Consider the following 27,617-nt stretch of genomic DNA (forward strand, 5'->3'; position numbering starts at 1 on the left):
ACCACCTCCTCCCCGCATCCCTCAATCTCACCCACCACCTCCTCCCCACATCCCTCAATCTCACCCACCACCTCCTCCCCGCATCCCTCCATCCCAACTACCTACCTTCTCCCTGTATCCCTCATCTCACCCACCACCTTCTCACCACATCCCTCAATCCCATTTACCCACCTTCTCCCCGTATCCCTCAATCTCACCCACCACCTTCTCCCTGTATCCCTCAATCCCACTTACTTACCTTCTCCCCATATCCCTCAATCCCATCCACCACCTCCCCGCATCCCTCAATCCCTCCCTCCACCTTCTCCACGCATCCCTCAATACCACCCACCACCTTCTCCCCATATCCCTCAATCCCACCCACCACCTTCTCCCCGCATCCCTCAATCCCTCATCTCACCCACCACCTTCTCCCCGTATCCCTCAATCCCTCCCACCACCTTCTCCCTGCATCCCTCAATCCCGCTTACCTATCTTCTCCCCGTATCCCTCAATCTCAGCCACCACCACCTTCCCATATCCCTCTATCCCAACTACCTACCTTCTCCCCATATCCCTCATCCCACCCACTACCTTCTCCACGCATCCCTCAATCCCACTTACCTACCTTCTCCCCATATCCCTCAATCCCACTTACCTACCTTCTCCCCATATCTCTCAATCTCACCCACCACCACCTCCCCATTTCCCTCAATCCCAACTACCCACCTTCTCCCCGTATCTCTGAATCCCAACTACCCACATTCTCCCCATATCCCTCAATCCCACGCACTACCTTCTCCCCGTATCCCTCAATTCCACTTACCTACCTTCTCCCCATATCCCTCAATCTCATCCACCACCACCTCCCCATCCCTCAATCCCAACTACCCACCTTCTCTCTGTGTCACTCAATCCCAACTACCTACCTTCTCCACGTATCCCTCAATCCCTCCCACCACCTTCTCCCCGCATCCCTCAATCCCTCATACCTCCCTTCTCCCCATATCCCTCAATCACACCCACCACCGTCTTCCCGTATCCCTCAATCCCAACTACCTGCCTTCTCCCTGTATCCCTCAATCTCACCCACCACCACCTCCCCGCATCCCTCAATCCCAACTACCTACCTTCTCCCTGTATCCCTCATCTCACCCACCACCTCCTCCCCGCATCCCTCAATCGCACCCACCACCTCCTCACCACATCCCTCAATCTCAACCACCACCCCATCCCCGCATCCCTCAATCCCAACTACCTACCTTCTCCCTGTATCCCTCAATCTCACCCACCACCACCTCACCGCATCCCTCAATCTCACCCACTACCTTCTCCCCGCATCCCTCAATCCCACTTACCTACCTTCTCCCCATATCCCTCAATCTCACCCACCACCTTCTCCTCACATCCCTCAATCTCACCCACCACCTCCTCCCCGCATCCCTCAATCCCAACTACCTACCTTCTCCCTGTATCCCTCATCTCACCCACCACCTTCTCCCCACATCCCTCAATCTCACCCACCACCTCCTCCCTGCATCCCTCAGTCCCAACTACCTACCTTCTCCCTGTATCCCTCATCTCACCCACCACCTTCTCCCCACATCCCTCAATCTCACCCACCACCTCCTCCCCGCATCCCTCAATCCCAACTACCTACCTTCTCCCTGTATCCCTCAATCTCACCCACCACCTCCTCCCCACATCCCTCAATCCCATTTACCCACCTTCTCCCCGCATCCCTCAATCCCAACTACCTACCTTCTCCCTGTATCCCTCAATCTCACCCACCACCACCTCCCCGCATCCCTCAATCCCAACTACCTACCTTCTCCCTGTATCCCTCATCTCACCCACCACCTTCTCCCCACATCCCTCAATCCCATTTACCCACCTTCTCCCCGTATCCCTCAATCTCACCCACCACCTTCTCCCTGTATCCCTCAATCCCACTTACTTACCTTCTCCCCATATCCCTCAATCCCACCCACCACCTCCCCGCATCCCTCAATCCCTCCCACCACCTTTCCCCGCATCCCTCAATCCCACGCACCACCTTCTCCCCATATCCCTCAATCCCACCCACCACCTTCTCCCCGCATCCCTCAATCCCTCATCTCACCCACCACCTTCTCCCCGTATCCCTCAATCCCTCCCACCACCTTCTCCCTGCATCCCTCAATCCCACTTACCTACCTTCTCCCTGTATCCCTCAATCCCACCCACCACCTTCTCCCTGCATCCCTCAATCCCGCTTACCTACCTTCTCCCCGTATCCCTCAATCTCAGCCACCACCACCTCCCCATATCCCTCTATCCCAACTACCTACCTTCTCCCCATATCCCTCATCCCACTCACTACCTTCTCCACGCATCCCTCAATCCCACTTACCTACCTTCTCCCCATATCCCTCAATCCCACTTACCTACCTTCTCCCCATATCCCTCAATCTCACCCAACACCACCTCCCCATTTCCCTCAATCCCAACTACCCACCTTCTCCCCGTATCCCTGAATCCCAACTACCCACATTCTCCCCATATCCCTCAATCCCACGCACTACCTTCTCCCCGTATCCCTCAATTCCACTTACCTACCTTCTCCCCATATCCCTCAATCTCATCCACCACCACCTCCCCATCCCTCAATCCCAACTACCCACCTTCTCTCTGTGTCACTCAATCCCAACTACCTACCTTCTCCACGTATCCCTCAATCCCTCCCACCACCTTCTCCCCGCATCCCTCAATCCCACTTACCTACCTTCTCCCCATATCCCTCAATCTCACCCACCACCTTCTTCCCGTATCCCTCAATCCCAACTACCTGCCTTCTCCCTGTATCCCTCAATCTCACCCACCACCACCTCCCCGCATCCCTCAATCCCAACTACCTACCTTCTCCCTGTATCCCTCATCTCACCCACCACCTTCTCCCCACATCCCTCAATCTCACCCACCACCTCCTCCCCGCATCCCTCAATCCCAACTACCTACCTTCTCCCTGTATCCCTCAATCCCACCCACCACCTTCTCCCTGCATCCCTCAATCCCGCTTACCTACCTTCTCCCCGTATCCCTCAATCTCAGCCACCACCACCTCCCCATATCCCTCTATCCCAACTACCTACCTTCTCCCCATATCCCTCATCCCACTCACTACCTTCTCCACGCATCCCTCAATCCCACTTACCTACCTTCTCCCCATATCCCTCAATCCCACTTACCTACCTTCTCCCCATATCCCTCAATCTCACCCAACACCACCTCCCCATTTCCCTCAATCCCAACTACCCACCTTCTCCCCGTATCCCTGAATCCCAACTACCCACATTCTCCCCATATCCCTCAATCCCACGCACTACCTTCTCCCCGTATCCCTCAATTCCACTTACCTACCTTCTCCCCATATCCCTCAATCTCATCCACCACCACCTCCCCATCCCTCAATCCCAACTACCCACCTTCTCTCTGTGTCACTCAATCCCAACTACCTACCTTCTCCACGTATCCCTCAATCCCTCCCACCACCTTCTCCCCGCATCCCTCAATCCCACTTACCTACCTTCTCCCCATATCCCTCAATCTCACCCACCACCTCCTCCCCGCATCCCTCAATCCCAACTACCTACCTTCTCCCTGTACCCCTCAATCTCACCCACCACCACCTCCCCGCATCCCTCAATCTCACCCACTACCTTCTCCCCGCATCCCTCAATCCCACTTACCTACCTTCTCCCCATATCCCTCAATCTCACCCACCACCTTCTCCCCACATCCCTCAATCTCACCCACCACCTCCTCCCCGCATCCCTCAATCCCAACTACCTACCTTCTCCCTGTATCCCTCATCTCACCCACCACCTTCTCCCCACATCCCTCAATCTCACCCATCACCTCCTCCCCGCATCCCTCAATCCCAACTACCTACCTTCTCCCTGTATCCCTCAATCTCACCCACCACCTCCTCCCCACGTCCCTCAATCCCATTTACCCACCTTCTCCCCGCATCCCTCAATCGCAACTACCTACCTTCTCCCTGTATCCCTCAATCTCACCCACCACCTCCTCCCCGCATCCCTCAATCCCAACTACCTACCTTCTCCCTGTATCCCTCATCTCACCCACCACCTTCTCCCTGTATCCCTCCATCTCACCCACCACCTCCTCCCCGCTTCCCTCAATCCCAACTACCTACCTTCTCCCTGTATCCCTCAATCTCACCCACCACCACCTCCCCATATCCCTCAATCTCACCCACCACCTTCTTCCCGTATCCCTCAATCCCAACTACCTGCCTTCTCCCTGTATCCCTCAATCTCACCCTCCACCACCTCCCCGCATCCCTCAATCCCAACTACCTGCCTTCTCCCTGTATCCCTCATCTCACCCACCACCTTCTCCCCACATCCCTCAATCTCACCCACCACCTCCTCCCCACATACCTCAATCTCACCCACCACCTCCTCCCCACATCCCTCAATCTCACCCACCACCTCCTCCCCGCATCCCTCAATCCCAACTACCTACCTTCTCCCTGTATCCCTCAATCTCACCCACCACCACCTCCCCGCATCCCTCAATCTCACCCACTACCTTCTCCCCGCATCCCTCAATCCCACTTACCTACCTTCTCCCCATATCCCTCAATCTCACCCACCACCTCCTCCCCGCATCCCTCAATCCCAACTACCTACCTTCTCCCTGTATCCCTCATCTCACCCACCACCTTCTCCCAGTATCCCTCAATCTCACCCACCACCTCCTCCCCGCATCCCTCAATCCCAACTACCTACCTTCTCCCTGTATCCCTCATCTCACCCACCACCTTCTCCCTGTATCCCTCAATCTCACCCACCACCTCCTCCCCGCATCCCTCAATCCCACCTACCTACCTTCTCCCTGTATCCCTCATCTCACCCACCACCTTCTCCTCACATCACTCAATCTCACCCACCACCTCCTCCCCGCATCCCTCAATCCCAACTACCTACCTTCTCCCTGTATCCCTTAATCTCACCCACCACCTCCTCCCCACATCCCTCCATCCCATTTACCCACCTTCTCCCCGCATCCCTCAATCCCAACTACCTACCTTCTCCCTGTATCCCTCAATCTCACCCACCACCACCTCCCCGCATCCCTCAATCCCAACTACCTACCTTCTCCCTGTATCCCTCATCTCACCCACCACCTTCTCCCTGTATCCCTCAATCTCACCCACCACCTCCTCCCCGCATCCCTCAATCCCAACTACCTACCTTCTCCCTGTATCCCTCATCTCACCCACCACCTTCTCCCCACATCCCTCAATCTCACCCACCACCTCCTCCCCGCATCCCTCAATCTCACCCACCACCTCCTCCCCACATCCCTCAATCTCACCCACCACCTCCTCCCCGCATCCCTCAATCCCAACTACCTACCTTCTCCCTGTATCCCTCATCTCACCCACCACCTTCTCCCCACATCCCTCAATCTCACCCACCACCTCCTCCCCGCATCCCTCAATCCCAACTACCTACCTTCTCCCTGTATCCCTCATCTCACCCACCACCTTCTCCCCACATCCCTCAATCTCACCCACCACCTCCTCCCCGCATCCCTCAATTTTACCCACCACCTCCTCCCCACATCCCTCAATCTCACCCACCACCTCCTCCCTGCATCCCTCCATCCCAACTACCTACCTTCTCCCTGTATCCCTCATCTCACCCACCACCTTCTCCTCACATCCCTCAATCTCACCCACCACCTCCTCCCCGCATCCCTCAATCCCAACTACCTACCTTCTCCCTGTATCCCTCAATCTCACCCACCACCACCTCCCCGCATCCCTCAATCTCACCTACCACCTCCTCCCCGCATCCCTCAATCCCAACTACCTACCTTCTCCCTGTATCCCTCATATCACCCACCACCTTCTCCCCACATCCCTCAATCTCACCCACTACCTCCTCCCCGCATCCCTCAATCCCAACTACCTACCTTCTCCCTGTATCCCTCAATCACACCCACCACCACCTCCCCGCATCCCTCAATCCCAACTACCTCCCTTCTCCCTGTATCCCTCATCTCACCCACCACCTTCTCCCCACATCCCTCAATCTCACCCACCACCTCCTCCCCACATCCCTCGATCCCAACTACCTACCTTCTCCCTGTATCCCTCAATCTCACCCACCACCTCCTCCCCACATCCCTCAATCCCATTTACCCACCTTCTCCCCGCATCCCTCAATCCCAACTACCTACCTTCTCCCTGTATCCCTCAATCTCACCCACCACCACCTCCCCGCATCCCTCAATCCCAACTACCTACCTTCTCCCTGTATCCCTCATCTCACCCACCACCTTCTCCCCACATCCCTCAATCCCTTTTACCCACCTTCTCCGCGTATCCCTCAATCTCACCCACCACCTTCTCCCTGTATCCCTCAATCCCACTTACTTACCTTCTCCCCATATCCCTCAATCCCACCCACCACCTCCCCGCATCCCTCAATCCCTCCCACCACCTTCTCCCCGCATCCCTCAATCCCACCCACCACCTTCTCCCCATATCCCTCAATCCCACCCACCACCTTCTCCCCGCATCCCTCAATCCCTCATCTCACCCACCACCTTCTCCCCGTATCCCTCAATCCCTCCCACCACCTTCTCCCTGCATCCCTCAATCCCACTTACCTACCTTCTCCCTGTATCCCTCAATCCCACCCACCACCTTCTCCCTGCATCCCTCAATCCCGCTTACCTACCTTCTCCCCGTATCCCTCAATCTCAGCCACCACCACCTCCCCATATCCCTCTATCCCAACTACCTACCTTCTCCCCATATCCCTCATCCCACCCACCACCTTCTCCACGCATCCCTCAATCCCACTTACCTTCCTTCTCCCCATATCCCTTAATCCCACTTACCTACCTTCTCCCCATATCCCTCAATCTCACCCACCACCACCTACCCATTTCCCTCAATCCCAACTACCCACCTTCTCCCCGTATCCCTCAATCCCAACTACCCACATTCTCCCCATATCCCTCAATCCCACGCACTACCTTCTCCCCGTATCCCTCAATTCCACTTACCTACCTTCTCCCCATATCCCTCAATCTCATCCACCACCACCTCTCCCATCCCTCAATCCCAACTACCCACCTTCTCTCTGTGTCACTCAATCCCAACTACCTACCTTCTCCACGTATCCCTCAATCCCTCCCACCACCTTCTCCCCGCATCCCTCAATCCCACTTACCTACCTTCTCCCCATATCCCTCAATCTCACCCACCACAACCTCCCCGCATCCCTCAATCCCAACTACCTACCTTCTCCCTGTATCCCTCATCTCACCCACCACCTTCTCCCCACATCCCTCAATCCCATTTACCCACCTTCTCCCCGTATCCCTCAATCCCAACTACCTGCCTTCTCCCTGTATCCCTCAATCTCAGCCACCACCACCTCCCCGCATCCCTCAATCCCAACTACCTACCTTTCCCTGTATCCCTCATCTCACCCACCACCTTCTCCCCACATCCCTCAATCTCACCCACCACCTCCTCCCCGCATCCCTCAATCTCACCCACCACCTCCTCCCCACATCCCTCAATCTCACCCACCACCTCCTCCCCGCATCCCTCAATCCCAACTACCTACCTTCTCCCTGTATCCCTCAATCTCACCCTCCACCACCTCCCCGCATCCCTCAATCTCACCCACTACCTTCTCCCCGCATCCCTCAATCCCACTTACCTACCTTCTCCCCATATCCCTCAATCTCACCCACCACCTTCTTCCCGTATCCCTCAATCCCAACTACCCACCTTCTCCCCGTATCTCTCAATCCCACCCACCACCACCACCTCCCCACATCCCTCAATCCCAACTACCCAACTTCTCCCTGTATCCCTCAATCCCATTTATCCACATTCTCTAGAATGTGATGTCAGGACATGAATGTCATGTGAAGCTTTTCTGAGTGGGAGTGACCTGTTTGAGGTTTCCTTTCCCAGACGTGTCAAATCTGACAGGAAGCTAAGCTGCGATTATATTTTTTTGAGGCATCTTGGGTCAGTGAGCATGGTGTGTGCGTGTGCACATGTGTCTGCCTGTATGTGTGTGTTTGTGTGTGTGTCTGCCTATGTCTGTGTGTCTGCCTGTGTCAGTGTGTCCGTCTCTCCGTGTGTCCATCTCTCCGTGTGTCTGTCCGTGTGTGTGTCTGTCCGTGTGTGTGTCTGTCCGTGTGTGTGTCTGTCCGTGTGTGTGTCTGTCCGTGTGTGTGTCTGTCCGTGTGTGTGTCTGTCCGTGTGAGTGTGTCTGTCCGTGTGAGTGTGTCTGTCTGTGTGTGTGTCTGTCCGTGTGAGTGTGTCTGTCCGTGTGTGTGCCTCTCTGTGTGCCTGTCTGTCCATGTGTCCATGTGCCCATCTGTCCGTGTGTGTGTCTGTGCGTGTGTGTGCATGTACAACATCCACCATGCTCCACAGTGAATGAAGTATCACTGGAGCGAGCTCTGCTGCTCTTTTTTTGAATGGTGGCTGTGGGATCATTTCCACCAACTGACGGAGCACAATGGGGCCTTGTCCCACTTCCTGATTGTGCAGCACTTGCTCAGTACTGCCTTGGAATGTCAGGCTGGATTTTTTACTCAAGGCTGGAATTTTACACCCCCTACCCCCCCACCCACTGCCCCCTACCTTGGGGTTGGAAAGCAACCAGGGGGTGGGGAGGCGTGGTGTAAATTTGGGTGGCATGCCAGGCACCTGCCCACTTGTTCTCACCCATGAGGGTATTTGGCCCATGGCTGGGGATGCAATGGGTGACTTGGTCCCCCATGGGCTAATTGAGGCCCTTAAATGGCCAATTAATTGTCATTTAAGAGATCTTTCTTCCTGTACCGAGGCTCTAGGCCACCCAGTAACAGCTGTCAACCGGTTGGATGGGCTAGGATGATGGGAGTGGGGTGGGGGGGGGGTTGGTGCCAAGCAGGGTCCCTCTTGTTCAGTCACCCGCGACCCATTGGAGCCCCCATACCCATCATTATCCCCCAAACTCCTCCCCCGATCTGTCACACCGGACCCCCCACCCACCTCCCAGTCTAAGCTCTGCCCTGGGGACTTGCTGCACTTCCAGCAGTGGCCACCATTCTTGGTGGTGCTGGTGGGGCAAGAGCTACCTGCTGTTTGATTGGCCAGCAGCTTTCCTCAATGTCCACGACTTCATATTTACCCCTTAGCCGCGTCAGCGAAGAGTAAACCCCGATTACCCGATAATATCTCAGGGCAGCTTTGTGTGTGTAAAGTGGCTGGGTGCATTTCCTAGGCTCGATGCTCTCTTGTCTTGAACGATTGTTTAACCCGAGGTTTACTTTCCGTTGTGACAGGCTCTGCGTATCTGGAACAGTCGAGATGTGAGGCCCAGCCGGACAGCAGCATCTTCTTCCCAGTAGAAATGGGTGACAAGGGTAACAGTTGTCAGACCCCATGCTCGGTGAGTTAGCTTTTTGCTATTTGCCAGCACCTTCCACCCGCCCCCCCGCCCCTCAATAATCCACAACTTTCATGGGACGGGAAGGTGGGAACACATGCAGAAGCATCGGCTAGCTATTCGACTGCGAAAGCATGCCTGATTCTCAAAGCCCAATGGAAGCTGGAGCTTACCTGGGGGTAGTTTACACCGTAAATGTTGACATGGGAGTTTTTAAAAAAAATTTAATTTATTCTTCCATGGGGTGTGGGTGTCGCTGGCAAGGCCAGCATTTATTGCCCATCCCTAATTGCCCTTGAACTGAGCGTCTTGCTCGGCCATTTCAGGGGGCAGTTAAGAGTCAACCACGTCGCTGTGGGTCTGGAGTCACGTGTAGGCCAGACCGGGTAAGGACAGCAGATTTCCTTCCCTAAAGGACATTAGTGAACCAGGTGGGTTTTAATGGTCTCTCTTATTGACTTGACTAGCTTTTAATTCCAGATTTTTCTTATTTTATTAATTAAATTGATCAGTTAAGTTTAAGTTCCACCAGCTGCCATGGTGGGATTTGAACCCATGTCCCTATGGCATTAGCCTGAGCCTCTGGATTACTTGTCCATTGACAGTTCTTGATTCTGCCACCAATGGGAACAGTTTCTCCCTGTCTACTCTTTCCAGACCCCTCATGACACTCTTTTTGTCTCTCTCTCACTCTCTCTTTCTCTCTCTCTTGAGCACATGCGCACACACACACACACATTCTGTCTTCTCTCTCACTCTCTCTCTCTTCTCTCTCTCACTCTCTCTTTCTCTCTCTTGAGCACATGCGCACACACACACACACACACACACACACACTCTCTTCTCTCTGTCACTCTCTCTCTCTTCTCTCTCTCACTCTCTTTCTCTCTCTCTTGAGCACATGCGCACACGCACACACACACACACACACACACTCTGTCTTCTCTCTCTCACTCTCTCTCTCTTCTCTCTCTCACTCTCTCTTTCTCTCTTTCTTGCGCACATGCGCACACACACACACACACACACTCTCTCTCTTCTCCCTCTCCTCCCTCTCTTCTCTCTCTCTTCTCTCTCCTCTCTCTCTCTCTTTCTCTCTTTCTTGCGCACATGCGCACACACACACACACACACTCTCTCTCTCTTCTCCCTCTCCTCTCTCTTCTCTCTCTCCCTTCTCTCTCTCTTTCTCTCTCACAGTTTCTCCCTACCATTACACTACCATTTCCCTACGGACGCGTACAGATTCATAGGATGGTTACAGTACAGAGGAGTCCAATCAGCCTGTCATGTCTGTGCTGGCCCTCTGTTAGAGCAACTCAGCTAGTCCCTTCCCCTGCTTTTCCCCTCAGCCCTGCAAACCTTTTCTCTTCAGATAATTATGTTGTTGTCTTGGTGTGGTTAATAAAGCCAACTGTGTCCCGGGCTTTATTAATAGAGACCTCGGGTAAAAAAGGAAGGAAGTTACTTTCAGCTTGTATAACACACCAGTTCGGCCTCAGCTGGAGTTCTGAGCACCACCCTTTAGGAAGGATGTGAAGGCTCTGGAGAGAGTGCAGAAAAGTTTCACAAGAATGATTCCAGGAATGAGAAACTTCAGTTACGTAAATAGATTGGAGAAGTTGGAACTGTTTCTTTCGAGAAGAGAAGGTTGAGAAGAGATTCGCTAGAGGGGTTCAAAATCGAGAGAGGTCTGGAAAGAGTAGATAGGGATGGTGGTAGGATTGAGAACCTGAGGGCACAGATGTGTGATCGAAATTTTTCATCCTGCATTCCAGGAGAAACACAAGAATGCCAAATTTTAAACGGTCACAACAATTTATACTGCAGGAGAAAAGGGTGCTGATTGGTTGGCAAGTCAGCTCTGATTGGCCGAGGCATTGCCATAGAAAAAGCAATGGGGAACTATAGGCTTCCCAAGCTCCGGGGTAGTTTAGAAAAGTCGCAAGGTTTGAACATATTCCTTTTGTTTACAGACAACGGGTCCCTGTGTATGAATGAATGTCACTTCTAGGAAGTGTAAATGACCCACGTTACAAGCTGGACTGATTAACTTAAATTGGTTGTTAGTGTAGTGATGAGCGCACTCAGGATTGTTCAGCAAGTGCTGCCCAATCACAGAATCATATCTAACAGTAGCCATTTTGTTTTGGGTTTTGCAAGTGCGGGCTGGTTGGGTACAGTCTGTACCCTGCCTAAAGCTTCGGCAACATGTTTCTCTTTTTCAGCCAGATATGAAAAAATAGACCAGAGACTGCACCTTAGTCCACACTGCCTGTTGTAATTTGTTTCTCTTTAATCTGGAAAGATGTTGGGAAATTATAACAACCTGCATTTATATAGCACCTGTAACATAGCAAAATGTCCAGAGGTGTTGCACAGGAGTGTAATCAAACAAAATTTGACACGGAACCTCACGGGAAGGTATCAGGGCAAGTGGTAGAAAGCTTGGTCAAAGAGGTGGGTTTTAAGGAGTGTCTTAAAGGAAGAAGGTGAGGTAGAGAGGTGGGGAAGTGTAGGGAAGGAATTCTAGAATTTATTTAGGCAGCTGAAGACACGGCTGCCGACAGTGCAGTGACTAACATTGGGCTGATGTGCAAGAGGCCAGGATTGGAGGAGCACAGAGATCTCGGAGAGTTGGGGTTAGGGGTGGGGTGGTTGGAGCAGATTACAGAAACACTGAGGGGTGAGGCCATGGAGGGATTTGAAGGTGAGGGGGAGAATTTTAAAATCGAGGGTCCACTGTGGGTCGGTGGGCACACGGGTGATGCGTTCCAGATGTTGTATAACTTGGTCAGAGAGGATTTTGGAGAAGAGCAGCAAGATCCCGAGGACAAAGTAATTTAGTGAAGGGGGGTGGTGGTGAAAGTAGGAGGACTTTGTGGAGAGACAGGAGAAGCTGGGATTGTTCTCTTTATAGCGGGGAAGGTTAAGGGGAGATTTGATAGAGGTGTTCAAAATCACGAAGGGGTTTTGAGAGAGTAACTAAGGAGAAGCTGTTTCCAGTGGCAGGAGGGTCGGTAACCAGAGGGGCACAGATTGAAGGGAATCAACAAACAAACCAGAGAGGGAGATGAGAAGAATTTTTTTACGCAGCGAGTGGTTGTGATCCGGAAGGCGCCGCCTGAAAGGGCGGTGGAAGCAGATTCAGTAATAACTTTCAAAAAGGGAATTGGATAAAGACCTGAAGGAAAACAGTTTCCAGAGCTAGGGTAAAAGAGCAGGGAGATTGAGGATTAATTGGCTAGCTCCTTCAGACAGTCGGCCTGGACGAACCAGGTGCACTGAATAGAAACATAGAAACAGGAGTAGGCCATTCGGCCCATCAAGCCTGCTCTGCCATTCAATATGATCATGGCTGATCCTCCATCTCAACGCTGTACGCCTGCACTCTCCCTATACCCCTTGATGCCTTTGGAGTCAAGAAATCTGTCTGTTTCCCTAAATATATTCAGTGACTTGGCCTCCACAGGGGTAGAGAATTCCACAGGTTCACCACCCTCTGAGTGAAGAAGTTTGTCCTCATCTCTGTCCCAAGTGGTCTACCCCATATCCTGGGACTGTGACCCCTTGTTCTAGACCCACCCCCAGCGAGAGGAAATATCATCCCTTTATCCAGTCTGTCCAGCCCTGTCAGAATTTTATATGTTTCAATGAGATCCTCTCTCATTCTTCTAAACTCCAGTGAATATAGGCCTGTTCGGCTCAATCTCTCCTCTTACTACAATCCTGTCATCCCAGGAATCAGTCTGGTGAACCTTCACTGTACTCCCTCTATGACAAATATATCCTTTCTTAGGTATAGAGACCAAAAGTGCACACAATACTCCAGGTGTGCTCTCACCAGCTGCAGTAAGACATCCTTGTTCCTGTACTCAGGTCCTCTCACAATGAAGGCCAACTTACCATTTGCCTTAACTGCTTACTGCACCTGCATGCTTGCTTTCAGTGACTGGTGTACAAGGACACCCAGGTCCCTTTGTACATCAACATTTCCCAATCTATCACCATTTAAATAATACTCTACCATTCTGTTTTTCTTACCGAAGTGGATAACTTCACACTTATCCATGTTATACTGTATTTGCCCACTCACTCAACCTGTCTAAATCATCTTGAAGCCTCTTAACATCCTCCTCACCACTCACATTCTCACCTAGTTTTGTGTCATCAGCAAACTTGGAAACATTACATTTGGTTCCCTCATCCAAATCATTGATATATATCGTAAATAGCCGGGGCCCAAGCACCGATCCCTGCGGTACTCCACTAGTCACTGCCTGCTACTCTGAAAAAGACCCATCTATTCTTACTCTCTGTTTCCTGTCTGCTAACCAATTCTCAATCCATGCCAATATATTACCCCCAATCTCACGTGCTTTAATTTTACACACTAACCTCTGAGGTGGGACTTTATCAAAAGCTTTCTGAAAATCCAAATGCACCACATCCTCCCTTATCTATTCTGCTAGTTACATCCACAAAAAAACTCAAGTAGGTTTGTCAAACTTGATTTCCCTTTTGAAAATCCATGTCGACTTTGTCTAATCCCATTGATATTTTCTAAGTGTCCTGTTATCACATCCTTTATAATAGATTCTAGCATTCTCCCTACTAATGATGTGAGGCTAACTAGTCTATAATTCCCTGTTTTATTCCTCCCTCCATTTTTAAATAACGGGGTTACATCTACCACCCTCCAATCTGCCGGAGCAGTTCCAGAATCTACGGAATTTGGGAAGATGATAACCGTTATTTCCATGGCCACCTCCTTTAGTACCCTGGGATGTAGATTATCAGGCCCTGGGGATTTATCAGCTTTCAGTCCCATTAATTTCTCCAGCACTATTTTTTTAGTAATAGTAATTCTCTTCAACTTCTCCTCCTCACTAGACCATCGGTTCCCTAGAATTCCCGGGAAGTTATTTGTGTCTTCCTCCATGAAGACAGAGCTAAAGTAGTTGTTTAATTGCTCTACCATTTCCTTATTTTCTATTATAAGTTCTCCCATTTCAGACTGTAAAGGGCCTACATTTGTCTTCACTAATCTTTGTCTTCTTACATACTTTTTTATTTCTTTGACCTTCTTGTGTGTTAATGAAGCATTACCTTATACGTCTGATTGGAAAAAATTCAAGAAAAGGTCAGGGTCAAGATGTAATCAATATTTCATGGCTTGAAATGTTAAAAACTGCCTCCTTGATGTTTAACAGGACATCACTGACACTGAGCAGAGCAGTACTGGGGAGAGTCCAAGCAGCTTCTTCAGCGATGACGATACCGCAGATGACTATGAGATGATGCTGGGCCTGTAAGCCTCTCTTCCTATGTCGGTTTGTTATTTACCAAAAGGGAATGGTCATTGTGTTCAAACTGCAGGGAGCTCTTGTGGCGCAGGTGGGTAGCATCCCTGCTTCTGAGCCACAAGCTCCGGGTTCGATTCCCACCCCAGGACTTGATGGGCATGGAAAACGTGTGCATAGTACGGTCAAACAGGATGGCTCTCAGCCTGTAAATCCTCCCAAATACGCCCGCTGGTCAGAGTGGGAGAGTTTCCTGCTCGGCCATACTGCGGAAGGCAACAGCAAAGCACTGCAACACTTTGCCGAACATCATCTTGGACCAATCCAGTGGGAGCCACCTTTAGGGAGTGGTACCTGATGGAGGAGGAGTCATGAGGGAGATCTCGGAATGGTGCACTCTACATTGTGGAAGGAGGCCATTCAGCCTATCAGGTCTGCATCATTCTCAGAATGACTAATTGACTTGGTGCCATTCTCCCACCTTGTTTTCTGTGCCTGTTGGCGTTGGGCATCAAACATAACCATGGCCCAATCCAGTGGAAGTCCATGGTCACCAACCACCTCTTCGAGCATGGTACCTGGAAGAAGGAAGATCTCCTGTGTGAGGAGCAGGTTATCAATGGGGCAGGTTTATTAACATTGAAAAGGTTATCTTTACAAATCATCCCTGAGATTGTGATTCAACTGTTTTGGCTTTGGAATGGTTTGTAACCTCAGGAGGAGGAGCCTCTATGAATATTCATGAGGAGGTGGGTCTGATAATTACTGGTCAAATCCTTTGAGGAAAAAAGTTATGAACAGAGAAATGTTGATCAAAGAGATGGTTTTAAGGAACGTCTAAAAGGAGAGGAGAGAGGCAGAGAGGTGCGGGGAGGGATTTCCAGAAGTTAGGGCCATGGCAACTGAAGGCATGGCCGCCAATGCTGGAGTGAAGAATATTCTAGAAGAACAAGAGGCTGGAATTGGTGGAGCGCAGAGATCTTGGAGGATTGTGGGGCTGAAGAGGTTATTGAGATAGGGAGGAGGTTGTAGGGGCTGGAGGAGGTTACAGAGATAGGGAGGGGGTTTGGGGCTGGAGGAGGTTACAGAGGTAGGGAGGGTTGTGGGGCTGGAGGAGCTTAGAAAGATAGGGAGGGGGTTGTTGGGCTGGAGGAGGTTACAGAGATAGGGAGGGGTGTAGGGGCTGGGGGAGGTTAGAGAGATAGGGAGGGGTGTAGGGGCTGGAGGAGGTTACAGAGATAGGGAGGGTTGTAGGGGCTGGAGGAGGTTACAGAGATAGGGAGGATTGTAGGGGCTGGAGGAGGTTACAGAGATAGGGAGGCTTGTGGGGCTGGAGGAGTTTAGAAAGATAGGGAGGGGGTTGTAGGGCTGGAGGAGGTTACAGAGATAGGGAGGGGGTTGTAGGGCTGGAGGAGGTTACAGAGATAGGGAGGGGGTTGTAGGGCTGGAGGAGGTTACAGAGATAGGGAGGGGTGTAGGGGCTGGAGGAGGTTACAGAGATAGGGAGGGGTGTAGGGGCTGGAGGAGGTTACAGAGATAGGGAGGGGTGTTGGGGCTGGAGGAGGTTACAGAGATAGGGAGGGGGTTGTAGAGCTGGAGGATGTTAGAGAGATAGGGAGGGGGTTGTAGGGCTGGAAGAGGTTAGAGAGATAGGGAGGGGTGTAGGGTCTGGAGGAGGTTACAGAGATAGGGAGGGGTGCAGGGTCTGGAGGAGGTTACAGAGATAGGGAGGGGTGTAGGGCTGGAGGAGGTTACAGAGATAGGGAGGGGGTTTTAGGGCTGGAGGAGGTTACAGAGATAGGGACGGGGTTGTAGGGCTGGAGGAGTTTACAGAGATAGGGAGGGGGTTGTAGGGGCTGGAGGAGGTTACAGAGATAGGGAGGGGGTTGTAGGGGCTGGAGGAGGTTACAGAGATAGGGAGGGGTGTAGGGCTGGAGGAGGTTACAGAGATAGGGAGGGGTGTAGGGGCTGGAGGAGGTTACAGAGATAGGGAGGGGTGTAGGGCTGGAGGAGGTTACAGAGATAGGGAGGGGGTTTTAGGGCTGGAGGAGGTTACAGAGATAGGGACGGGGTTGTAGGGCTGGAGGAGTTTACAGAGATAGGGAGGGGGCTGTAGGGGCTGGAGGAGGTTACAGAGATAGGGAGGGGGTTGTAGGGCTGGAGGAAGTTACAGAGATAGGGAGGGGTGTAGGGCTGGAGGAGGTTACAGAGATAGGGAGGGGTGTAGGGGCTGGAGGACGTTACAGAGATAGGGAGGGGGTTGTAGGGCTGGAGGAGTTTACAGAGATAGGGAGGGTGTTGTAGGGGCTGGAGGAGGTTACAGAGATAGGGAGGGGTGTAGGGGCTGGAGGAGGTTACAGAGATAGGGAGGGGTTTTAGGGCTGGAGGAGGTTACAGAGATAGGGAGGGGGTTGTAGGGCTGGAGGAGTTTACAGAGATAGGGAGGGTATTGTAGGGGCTGGAGGAGGTTACAAAGATAGGGACGGGGTTGTAGGGCTGGAGGAGTTTACAGAGATAGGGAGGGGGTTGTAGGGGCTGGAGGAGGTTACAGAGATAGGGAGGGGTGTAGGGCTGGAAGAGGTTAGAGAGATAGGGAGGGGTGCAGGGTCTGGAGGAGGTTACAGAGATCGGGAGGGGTGTAGGGCTGGAGGAGGTTACAGAGATAGGGAGGGGGTTGTAGGGCTGGAGGAGGTTACAGAGATAGGGAGGGGTGTAGGGGCTGGAGGAGGTTACAGAGATAGGGAGGGGTGTAGGGGCTGGAGGAGGTTACAGAGATAGGGAGGGGTGTAGGGGCTGGAGGAGGTTACAGAGATAGGGAGGGGGTTGTAGAGCTGGAGGATGTTAGAGAGATAGGGAGGGGGTTGTAGGGCTGGAAGAGGTTAGAGAGATAGGGAGGGGTGTAGGGTCTGGAGGAGGTTACAGAGATAGGGAGGGGTGCAGGGTCTGGAGGAGGTTACAGAGATAGGGAGGGGTGTAGGGCTGGAGGAGGTTACAGAGATAGGGAGGGGGTTTTAGGGCTGGAGGAGGTTACAGAGATAGGGACGGGGTTGTAGGGCTGGAGGAGTTTACAGAGATAGGGAGGGGGTTGTAGGGGCTGGAGGAGGTTACAGAGATAGGGAGGGGGTTGTAGGGGCTGGAGGAGGTTACAGAGATAGGGAGGGGTGTAGGGCTGGAGGAGGTTACAGAGATAGGGAGGGGTGTAGGGGCTGGAGGAGGTTACAGAGATAGGGAGGGGTGTAGGGCTGGAGGAGGTTACAGAGATAGGGAGGGGGTTTTAGGGCTGGAGGAGGTTACAGAGATAGGGACGGGGTTGTAGGGCTGGAGGAGTTTACAGAGATAGGGAGGGGGCTGTAGGGGCTGGAGGAGGTTACAGAGATAGGGAGGGGGTTGTAGGGCTGGAGGAAGTTACAGAGATAGGGAGGGGTGTAGGGCTGGAGGAGGTTACAGAGATAGGGAGGGGTGTAGGGGCTGGAGGACGTTACAGAGATAGGGAGGGGGTTGTAGGGCTGGAGGAGTTTACAGAGATAGGGAGGGTGTTGTAGGGGCTGGAGGAGGTTACAGAGATAGGGAGGGGTGTAGGGGCTGGAGGAGGTTACAGAGATAGGGAGGGGTTTTAGGGCTGGAGGAGGTTACAGAGATAGGGAGGGGGTTGTAGGGCTGGAGGAGTTTACAGAGATAGGGAGGGTGTTGTAGGGGCTGGAGGAGGTTACAAAGATAGGGACGGGGTTGTAGGGCTGGAGGAGGTTACAGAGATAGGGAGGGGGTTGTAGGGGCTGGAGGAGGTTACAGAGATAGGGAGGGGTGTAGGGCTGGAAGAGGTTAGAGAGATAGGGAGGGGTGCAGGGTCTGGAGGAGGTTACAGAGATCGGGAGGGGTGTAGGGCTGGAGGAGGTTACAGAGATAGGGAGGGGGTTGTAGGGCTGGAGGAGGTTACAGAGATAGGGACGGGGTTGTAGGGCTGGAGGAGTTTACAGAGATAGGGAGGGGGTTGTAGGGGCTGGAGGAGGTTACAGAGATAGGGAGGGGGTTGTAGGGGCTGGAGGAGGTTACAGAGATAGGGAGGGGTGTAGGGCTGGAGGAGGTTACAGAGATAGGGTGGGGTTTTAGGGCTGGAGGAGGTTACAGAGATAGGGAGGGTGTTGTAGGGGCTGGAGGAGGTTACAGAGATAGGGAGGGGTGTAGGGGCTGGAGGAGGTTACAGAGATAGGGAGGGGTTTTAGGGCTGGAGGAGGTTACAGAGATAGGGAGGGGGTTGTAGGGCTGGAGGATTTTACAGAGATAGGGAGGGTGTTGTAGGGGCTGGAGGAGGTTACAGAGATAGGGAGGGGGTTGTAGGGGCTGGAGGAGGTTACAGAGATAGGGACGGGGTTGTAGGGCTGGAGGAGTTTACAGAGATAGGGAGGGGGTTGTAGGGGCTGGAGGAGGTTACAGAGATAGGGAGGGGGTTGTAGGGTCTGGAGGAGGTTACAGAGATAGGGAGGGGTGTAGGGCTGGAGGAGGTTACAGAGATAGGGAGGGGTTTTAGGGCTGGAGGAGGTTACAGAGATAGGGAGGGGGTTGTAGGGCTTGAGGAGTTTACAGAGATAGGGAGGGGGTTGTAGGGGCTGGAGGAGGTTACAGAGATAGGGAGGGCTGTAGGGGCTGGAGGAGGTTACAGAGATAGGGAGGGGTGTAGGGGCTGGGGGAGGTTACAGAGATAGGGAGGGGTGTAGGGGGCTGGAGGAGGTTACAGAGATAGGGAGGGGTGTAGGGGCTGGAGGAGGTTACAGAGATAGGGAGAGGTGTAGGGGGCTGGAGGAGGTTACAGAGATAGGGAGGGGTGTAGGGGCTGGTGGAGGTTACAGAGATAGGGAGGGGGTTGTAGGGGCTGGAGGAGGTTACAGAGATAGGGAGGGGGTTGTAGGGCTGCAGGAGGTTACAGAGATAGGGAGGGGGTTGTAGGGGCTGGAGGAGGTTACAGAGATAGGGAGGGGGTTGTAGGGGCTGGAGGAGGTTACAGAGAATGGGAGGGGTGTAGGGGCTGGAGGAGGTTACAGAGATAGGGAGGGTTGTAGGGGCTGGAGGAGGTTACAGAGATAGGGGCAGCTGGGCTGAAGTTTAGCGAGGATGCAAGATGGGAGGTTGGCCAGGAGAGTCTCGAGGCAGAAAAGGCACGGGTGAAGGTTTCAAAAGCGGATGAGCTGAAGCAGGGGCTTTCTTAGTGTTAGTGTGGACATGAGGTGGGAAGCTCATCTCGGAGTCAAATATGACACCAACATCGTGAACAGTGTGGTTTAGCCTCAGAGTGGGAGAGGGATGGAGTTGGTAGTGAGAGATGGAGTCGGTAGTGAGGGAGTGGAGTTTGCAGTTGGTAGTGAGAGATGGAGTCGGTAGTGAGGGAGTGGAGTTTGCAGTTGGTAGTGAGAGATGGAGTTGGTAGTGAGAGATGGAGTCGGTAGTGAGGGAGTGGAGTTTGCAGTTGGTAGTGAGAGATGGAGTTGGTAGTGAGAGATGGAGTCGGTAGTGAGGGAGTGGAGTTTGCAGTCAGGACCGAAGACAGTGGCTTCCGTCTTCCCAATATTTAATTGCAGGAAATTTCTTCTCATCCAGTACTGGATGTTGGATAAGCAGCCTGATAATTCAGAGACAGTGGAGGAGTGGAGAGAGGTGGTGGTCAGGTAGAGCTGGGCATTGTCACTGTGCCTGAGAAACCTGGTGTGGTTTAGGATGATGTCACCGAGGGGCAGCATGTGGGTAAGGAATAGGCGAGGATCTGAGGATCAATCCTTGGAGGACAGCAGAGGCGAGTCTGAGAAAGCGAGTGAGAGAGTTAGAGTATGAGTGTCAGCCTCTTCCTAGAATGAGAAATTCTCTTAAAGTGAAACCGTTGAGTTTCACGTTGACACATTCGCTTGGACGTGAAGTTTTCTTCTGGCTGATGCAACTTCTTTCTTGACCCTAGCACCCCTGGCTCCAATTCGGACGATCTGAGCCTGGCCGAGTTGAAAATGGACAACGTGCTACACTATCAGGACGCCAAGTCTTACGCCAAGTTGGAAGAGTCACACTCAGTCCTGAAGCATGTGAACAGCAGCCAACTTTGCCCACTAATCAAAGCGGGCTGGTTAGACAAGAACCCTCCGCAGGGGTAAGGAACGAGATGAATGCTCCTGTGGGGGTGGTGGGAGTGCCGGGGTGTGGGGTTGGGGGGTGGGTGGTGGGGGGGGTTGGGGGGTGGGTGGTGGGGGTGGCGGGTGGGGGGTGGTGGGTGGCGGTGTGTGAGGTTGTGCAGCACTGTTTCACCAGATGACGCCAGCGCTAAGTTAGGAGGACAGGTTGGCTTGCAGCCAATCAGAATGCTTTCTTAACAGTGGGATGTTGGGAAGGTTGGAAGATCGAAGGGGTTTTGGAGTCTGGCGGCTCAGCATGAGCAGCTAGGTAGGGTAGAAATCTCAATTACAACCCCCCCTCCTACCCAAGAGCTCTTTGGGGGTTGGTGAATTCCAGGTTTCCGCTCCCCTTTGTGAGGAGTCATTCCCGACGTCAACTTTGAGTAGCCTGGCTCTGATATTAAGGCTCTGTCCCCTTGTCCTGGACTCCCCACACCCCCATCAGGGGGAATAGTTTCTCTCTATCGATCCTATTGAATCTTTCACTCATCTCAAAAAATAAAAAACCTCACTTGGATCACCCTTTATTACAAGCTCAAGGAAATACAAGTCTTGTCTGTGCAACCAGCCCTCAGAATTTAACCATGTCAGTCCCGATGTCATTCTGGTGAACCTGTGCTGGGCAACGATATCCTTCCTTCCTGAGGTGCGGCATCTGGAACTAAATGTACGGTATTCCCGCTCGGAGGAAGTTTGACTCTTCAATGACCTGATGTGGGAGAGGGAGGGGGAGAGTGGGCAGGGTGGGGGGGTGGGGGGAGCTGATACACAATGGGGATGCCGGTGATATGTGGGCCGGCACCATTCCACAACAGTTCACACTCCAGTATCCTGTGCTCTATTCTGTTCAGGCCTTCTTGCCAAGGCTGCTGTGAAGGATGTTTATGGTCTGGCTATAGTGTTGTAACTCTCTGCTCATAAGGTATGATTGTTGCCTCTTTCAGAGATACAGGCAAGGGCAGGTAAACATCAGCTGTTGGAGTGCGACGAGCTGACAGAAATGGTCGGGTACATTGTATTAGAGTCATTACGACACAGGTACATTGTATTAGAGTCATTACGACACAGGTACATTGTATTAGTATCATAATGACACAGGTACATTGTATTAGAGTCATTACGACACAGGTACATTGTATTAGAGTCATTACGACACAGGTACATTGTATTAGAGTCATTACGACACAGGTACATTGTATTAGTGTCATAATGACACAGGTACATTGTATTAGAGTCATTACGACACAGGTACATTGTATTAGAGTCATTACGACACAGGTACATTGTATTAGTATCATAATGACACAGGTACATTGTATTAGAGTCATTACGACACAGGTACATTGTATTAGAGTCATTACGACACAGGTACATTGTATTAGTATCATAATGACACAGGTACATTGTATTAGAGTCATTACGACACAGGTACATTGTATTAGAGTCATTACGACACAGGTACATTGTATTAGTATCATAATGACGCAGGTACATTGTATTAGAGTCATTACGACACAGGTACATTGTATTAGTATCATAATGACACAGGTACATTGTATTAGAGTCATTACGACACAGGTACATTGTATTAGAGTCATTACGACACAGGTACATTGTATTAGAGTCATTACGACACAGGTACATTGTATTAGTGTCATAATGACACAGGTACATTGTATTAGAGTCATTATGACACAGGTACATTGTATTAGAGCCAGTGATAGCGGAGAGTGTACATGGGGCTGTGAGAGGGGATTAAATGGGTGGGTAGAGCCAGTGATAGGGGAGAGTGTACATGGGGCTGTGGGAGGGGATTAAATGGGTGGGTAGAGCCAGTGATAGCGGAGAGTGTACATGGGGCTGTGAGAGGGGATTAAATGGGTGGGTAGAGTCAGTGATAGCGGAGAGTGTACATGGGGCTGTGAGAGGGGATTAAATGGGTGGGTAGAGTCAGTGATAGGGGAGAGTGTACATGGGGATGTGGGAGGGGATTAAATGGGTGGGTAGAGTGAGTGATAGGGGAGAGTGTACATGGGGCTGTGAGAGGGGATTAAATGGGTGGGTAGAAACAGTGATAGGGGAGAGTGTACATGGGGCTGTGAGAGGGGATTAAATGGGTGGGTAGAGTCAGTGATGGGGAGAGTATACATGGGGCTGTGGAAGGGGATTAAATGGGTGGGTAGAGTCAGTGATAGGGGAGAGTGTACATGGGGCTGTGGGAGGGGATTAAATGGGTGGGTAGAGTCAGTGATAGGGGAGAGTGTACATGGGGCTGTGAGAGGGGATTAAATGGGTGGGTAGAGTGAGTGATAGGGGAGAGTGTACATGGGGCTGTGGGAGGGGATTAAATGGGTGGGTAGAGTCAGTGATAGGGGAGAGTGTACATGGGGCTGCGGGAGGGGATTAAATGGGTGGGTAGAGTGAGTGATAGGGGAGAGTGTACATGGGGCTGTGGGAGGGGATTAAATGGGTGGGTAGAGTCAGTGATAGGGGAGAGTGTACATGGGGATGTGGGAGGGGATTAAATGGGTGGGTAGAGTCAGTGATAGGGGAGAGTATACATGGGGATGTGGGAGGGGATTAAATGGGTGGGTAGAGTCAGTGATAGGGGAGAGTGTACATGGGGATGTGGGAGGGGATTAAATGGGTGGGTAGAGTCAGTGATAGGGGAGAGTGTACATGGGGCTGTGGGAGGGGATTAAATGGGTGGGTAGAGTCAGTGATAGGGGAGAGTGTACATGGGGCTGTGGGAGGGGATTAAATGGGTGGGTAGAGTCAGTGATAGGGGGAGAGTGTACATGGGGATCTGGGAGGGGATTAAATGTCACTGTTAGCACCATCTTTAGTGAAATTACTTTGACGAGACAAATTTGGTTGTGAATTGGGAGGCTGACCAGGAGAGCATTGGAATTGTGGAGTGTGGTGATAAAATAGCCCACAGCCCTGGGCTGAATGGCCTCCTGCTGTACCATACTGTCTCTTACGAGAAGTACGTGGTTACCTCTGGATGTGTTAAAGGCATTATATAAATGCAGGTTGTCAGTGAGTGTGGGTGAAGATCAGGCCCGATTGTGATGAATGGTGAAGTGGGAGCTTGACCTAACTGGAATAAAGAATGCTCTGTAAAGGGGCACCAACATTTAAATGTCAATTAGATCAACTTGGGTGACCTTGACTGGTCTAACTAAAATTTGACTCTGGGGCTTAAGTCGCTCCTGTGGCCTGAACTTCAAACCTGACATTGAACGCGGCGTGCTCCCTCTTCAGAGACCATCCAGCCATGGAAGAGAGGTGGGCAGCTTATGGGACTGCCCCCACCCCATTAACGTGCTCTGCTTTGGCCGGTTGCTAATTCTCTTGACCAAACCCAGCACAGACCTGTGAGGGTATCATTTTAACTAACCGCTCCCCTCCCACACTGATCGGCCCTCAATCCATCGCATGGTGGGGGGCTCTGAACTGTGGCTCAAAATAGAAACTGAACTGGACTAGCTGTATAAATACTGTGGCTACAAGAGCAGGTCAGAGGCTTGGAATCCTGCAGCGAGTAACTCACCTCCTGACTCCCCAAAGTCTGTCCACCATCTACAAGGCACAAGTCAGGAGTGTGATGGAATACTCCCCACTTGCCTGGATGAGTGCAGATCCCAAAACACTCAAGAAGCTCAACACCATCCAGGACAAAGCAGCCCGCTTGATTGGCACCCCATCTACAAATATTCAATCCCTCCACCACCGACGTACAGTAGCAGCAGTGTGTACCATCTACAAGATGCATTGCAGGAATTCATCGTGGCTCCTTTGCATCTCCCAAACCCATGACCACTACCATCTAGAAGGACAAGGGTAACAGATAGATGGGAACACCACCACCTGGAAGTTCCCCTCCAAGTCATTCACCATCCTGACTTGGAAAAAAATCACCATTCCTTCACTGTCACTGGGTCAAAATCCTGGAACTCCCTCCCTAACAGCACTGTGGGTATACCTACACCACATGGACTGCAGCGGTTCAAGAAGGCAGCTCACCACCGCCTTCTCAAGGGGCAATTAGGGATGGGCAATAAAGCCCACGTCCAGTGAATTAATTAAAAAAAATGGAGGAACAGCCCCTTCACTTAGTGGAACAAAGCCTCCACCCTCTCTCACTCCAAATGTACATGAAACATGGAGGCATCCAGGCTGGGAAGTTGCAGGCAGCCTGGGAGTCCATGGCACTGTGGGATTGCACTGTGCAGCACTCACCCCCACCCTCACTCAGGCTGTGTCAGCCAACCTCTTGCCAGTTGGAATCACTGAAGCTGCTTTTGCCCCCCCCCCGCCCGCCCCGAGCACAAAGAGTGATTGTTCCTGCGATTCCCCCACCTCTCCTCACCTCCCCCTTTCCACAACCCCTCCCCATCACCCCACCCCCCCCTCCCCCCGCACCCCCCCAACGAATACCACTCTTGCTAATGCAGCAACAGTGAATGCTTTTGTTTATTAAGCTCCTTTAATAATGTTAAACATCAAAAGGCACTTCACAAGAGCAATAGCGAACAAAATGTGACTAAAACCACATCTGGTGACGTTAGGGTCAAGCGCCCAAAGGCTTTTTAAACCTTCATTCATGGGGTGTGGGTGTCGCTGGCTAGGCCAGCATTTATTGCCCATCTCTAATTGCCCTTGAGAACTGAGTGGCTTGCTAGACTATTTCAGAGGGCAGTTAAGAAGGTCAACCCACGTTGCTGTGGGAAGGAGTCACGTGTAGGCCAGACCGGGTAAGGACGGCAGATTTCCTTCCCTAAAGGGCATTAGTGAACCAGACGGGTTTTTACCGCAATCGACAATGGTCGTCATTAGACTCTTAATTCCAGGCCTTTCACTGAATTCAAATTCCCCCGTCTGCTGGGATTTGAACCTGGGTCCCCAGAGAATTACGCTGGGTCCCTGGATTATAATCGCACTGTGCCACTGCTTCCCCAGGGTGGTTGGTTTTAAGGGGTGTCCTAAAGAAAGGGAGCCAGGGGGAGAGAGAATTATCCAGAGCTCGGGGCCCTGGCAGCTGAAGGCATGGCCCCCCCGGTGGTGGAGTGTTGGACATCGGGGATGCTCAAGAGGCTAGATTTAGAGGAGAGCAGAGATCTCGGAGGGTCGTGGAGCTGCAGGAGATTCCAGAGATAGGGAGGGGGAGGGGGTGGTGAAGCCATGGAGGGGTTTGAAAACAAGGATGAGGATTTTAAATTTGAGGCATTGCCAGAGGGGACTCAGTGTCGGTCAGTGAGCACTGATTGACGTGTTAGATGGAACAGGTCTTTTTGTAAATTAGGAAACTACAAACTGGGGGCTAGAATTTCTGCTGATGGGGAGGTAAATTGAGGAAGGAAAGCTTGTAACTCAGCCAGATTGCAGGGATCGCTGGTGGTGTTCCCTTCGTCAATCGTTTACCTTCACAGCTGCAGAAATATCGGGATTGTTCAGTCAGCATTTAGTACAGAACGGAGCCTCGTTTCCTGATTAGTAAACTGTGTGCTGTATAGCATATGGTAACTATACAGAGTGGTGATACAGAGTTACTGGAAAATGTGCAGGAATGGCAATGGATAGAATATTTTCCAGAGTTTTTTTTTATCCCCAATGAACGAGAGGGTCTGTGATCTCTCAAGGATTTATATATTTTCCAGAGTTTAATGAGTAGGAGGTGATCTCATAGGCATGTGTAAGATTCTGAGACAGCTTGACAGGTTGGACACAGGGGCACAGTCTCAGGATAAGGGGCCGATCATTTAGGACTGAGATCAGGAGAAATTTCTACACTCAAGAGGCTTGTGAATCCCTGGAATTTTCTACTCCAGAGGGTTGTGGATGCTCAGTTGCTGAGTGTATTCGATAAGTGATAAGAGTCTAGTGCGAGAAGGTGGAATTGAGTTGGAAGATCAGCCATGATCTTATAGACTGGTGGTATGAGCTCGAGGGGCTGAATGGCCTCCTCCGGCTCCTATTTCCTTATGCTATTTGCTTATAGGCACGTACAAAAAAAAAAATTACTTTCACTTCATCGCTGTCATTGTGGGCCTTTCCGTCACAGAACACATTGATTAACTTCCTCTCATGTGACTGAAAGGGAGAGAATCAGGAAGTTTTACGAGAAGCAGAGTCTGTTCCAACTGGCAGCAAAATCTGACCCCTCTGAATTCCGGAATGTTCTCTTTCCTCCAGGCTGTTGGGTTTGAATTATTTCTCTACTGGGAACATCTTCAGGTCTGCTGGATTGCAATGTTAGCTGCCTGATTGTGTGTTTGGCTTCTGATTTTCATCGTTTCAAAGCGAAATAATTTTTTTAATTTTGAAATGTTCTTATTGCTGTGCTGTGGTAGTGTTCTGACTGGTGGGTGAAGGCTGCAGTATATTGTGTTGTGTGGTAGAATCCAGAGCCCTTTGATGTTTGATGGTGGCTGGACAGCCTTGCATGCTCGGGGTCTGTAGAATAGAATCATTCAGCAGAGAAGGAGGCCATTCGTCTCATTGTGCCTGTGTTGGCTCATTTGAAAGAGCTCTCCAATGAGTCTCAGTCCTCACCCACCCCCCCCCCACCACCACCACCACTCCCCACTTCAACTTCATGGTCCTGCAACTTGTTTCTAATCAATCATTTATCCAATTCCCTTTGGGAAGTTATTATTGAATCTGCTTCCACCGCCCTTTCAGGCCAAGCCTTCCAG

At 51.7% G+C, this 27,617-nt stretch overlaps 1 protein-coding gene across 5 annotated transcripts in view; it reads left to right on the forward strand.

Annotated features, from left to right (window-relative positions):
• The window catches only part of LOC121284386 (arf-GAP with Rho-GAP domain, ANK repeat and PH domain-containing protein 1-like), a 225,971-nt gene that overhangs the window by 55,609 nt on the left and 142,745 nt on the right, over positions 1 to 27,617 (forward strand). For all 5 annotated transcript variants that reach the window (XM_041199816.1, XM_041199818.1, XM_041199817.1 and 2 more), the window contains exons 3-5: positions 9,361 to 9,467; positions 14,678 to 14,775; positions 20,709 to 20,894. In XM_041199816.1, the coding sequence (XP_041055750.1) occupies positions 9,361 to 9,467; positions 14,678 to 14,775; positions 20,709 to 20,894 (391 nt within the window). The remainder of the gene's footprint in view (positions 1 to 9,360; positions 9,468 to 14,677; positions 14,776 to 20,708; positions 20,895 to 27,617) is intronic.

The sequence above is a fragment of the Carcharodon carcharias genome, chromosome 11 (assembly GCF_017639515.1).
Source record: "Carcharodon carcharias isolate sCarCar2 chromosome 11, sCarCar2.pri, whole genome shotgun sequence".
Lineage (NCBI taxonomy): Eukaryota > Metazoa > Chordata > Chondrichthyes > Lamniformes > Lamnidae > Carcharodon > Carcharodon carcharias.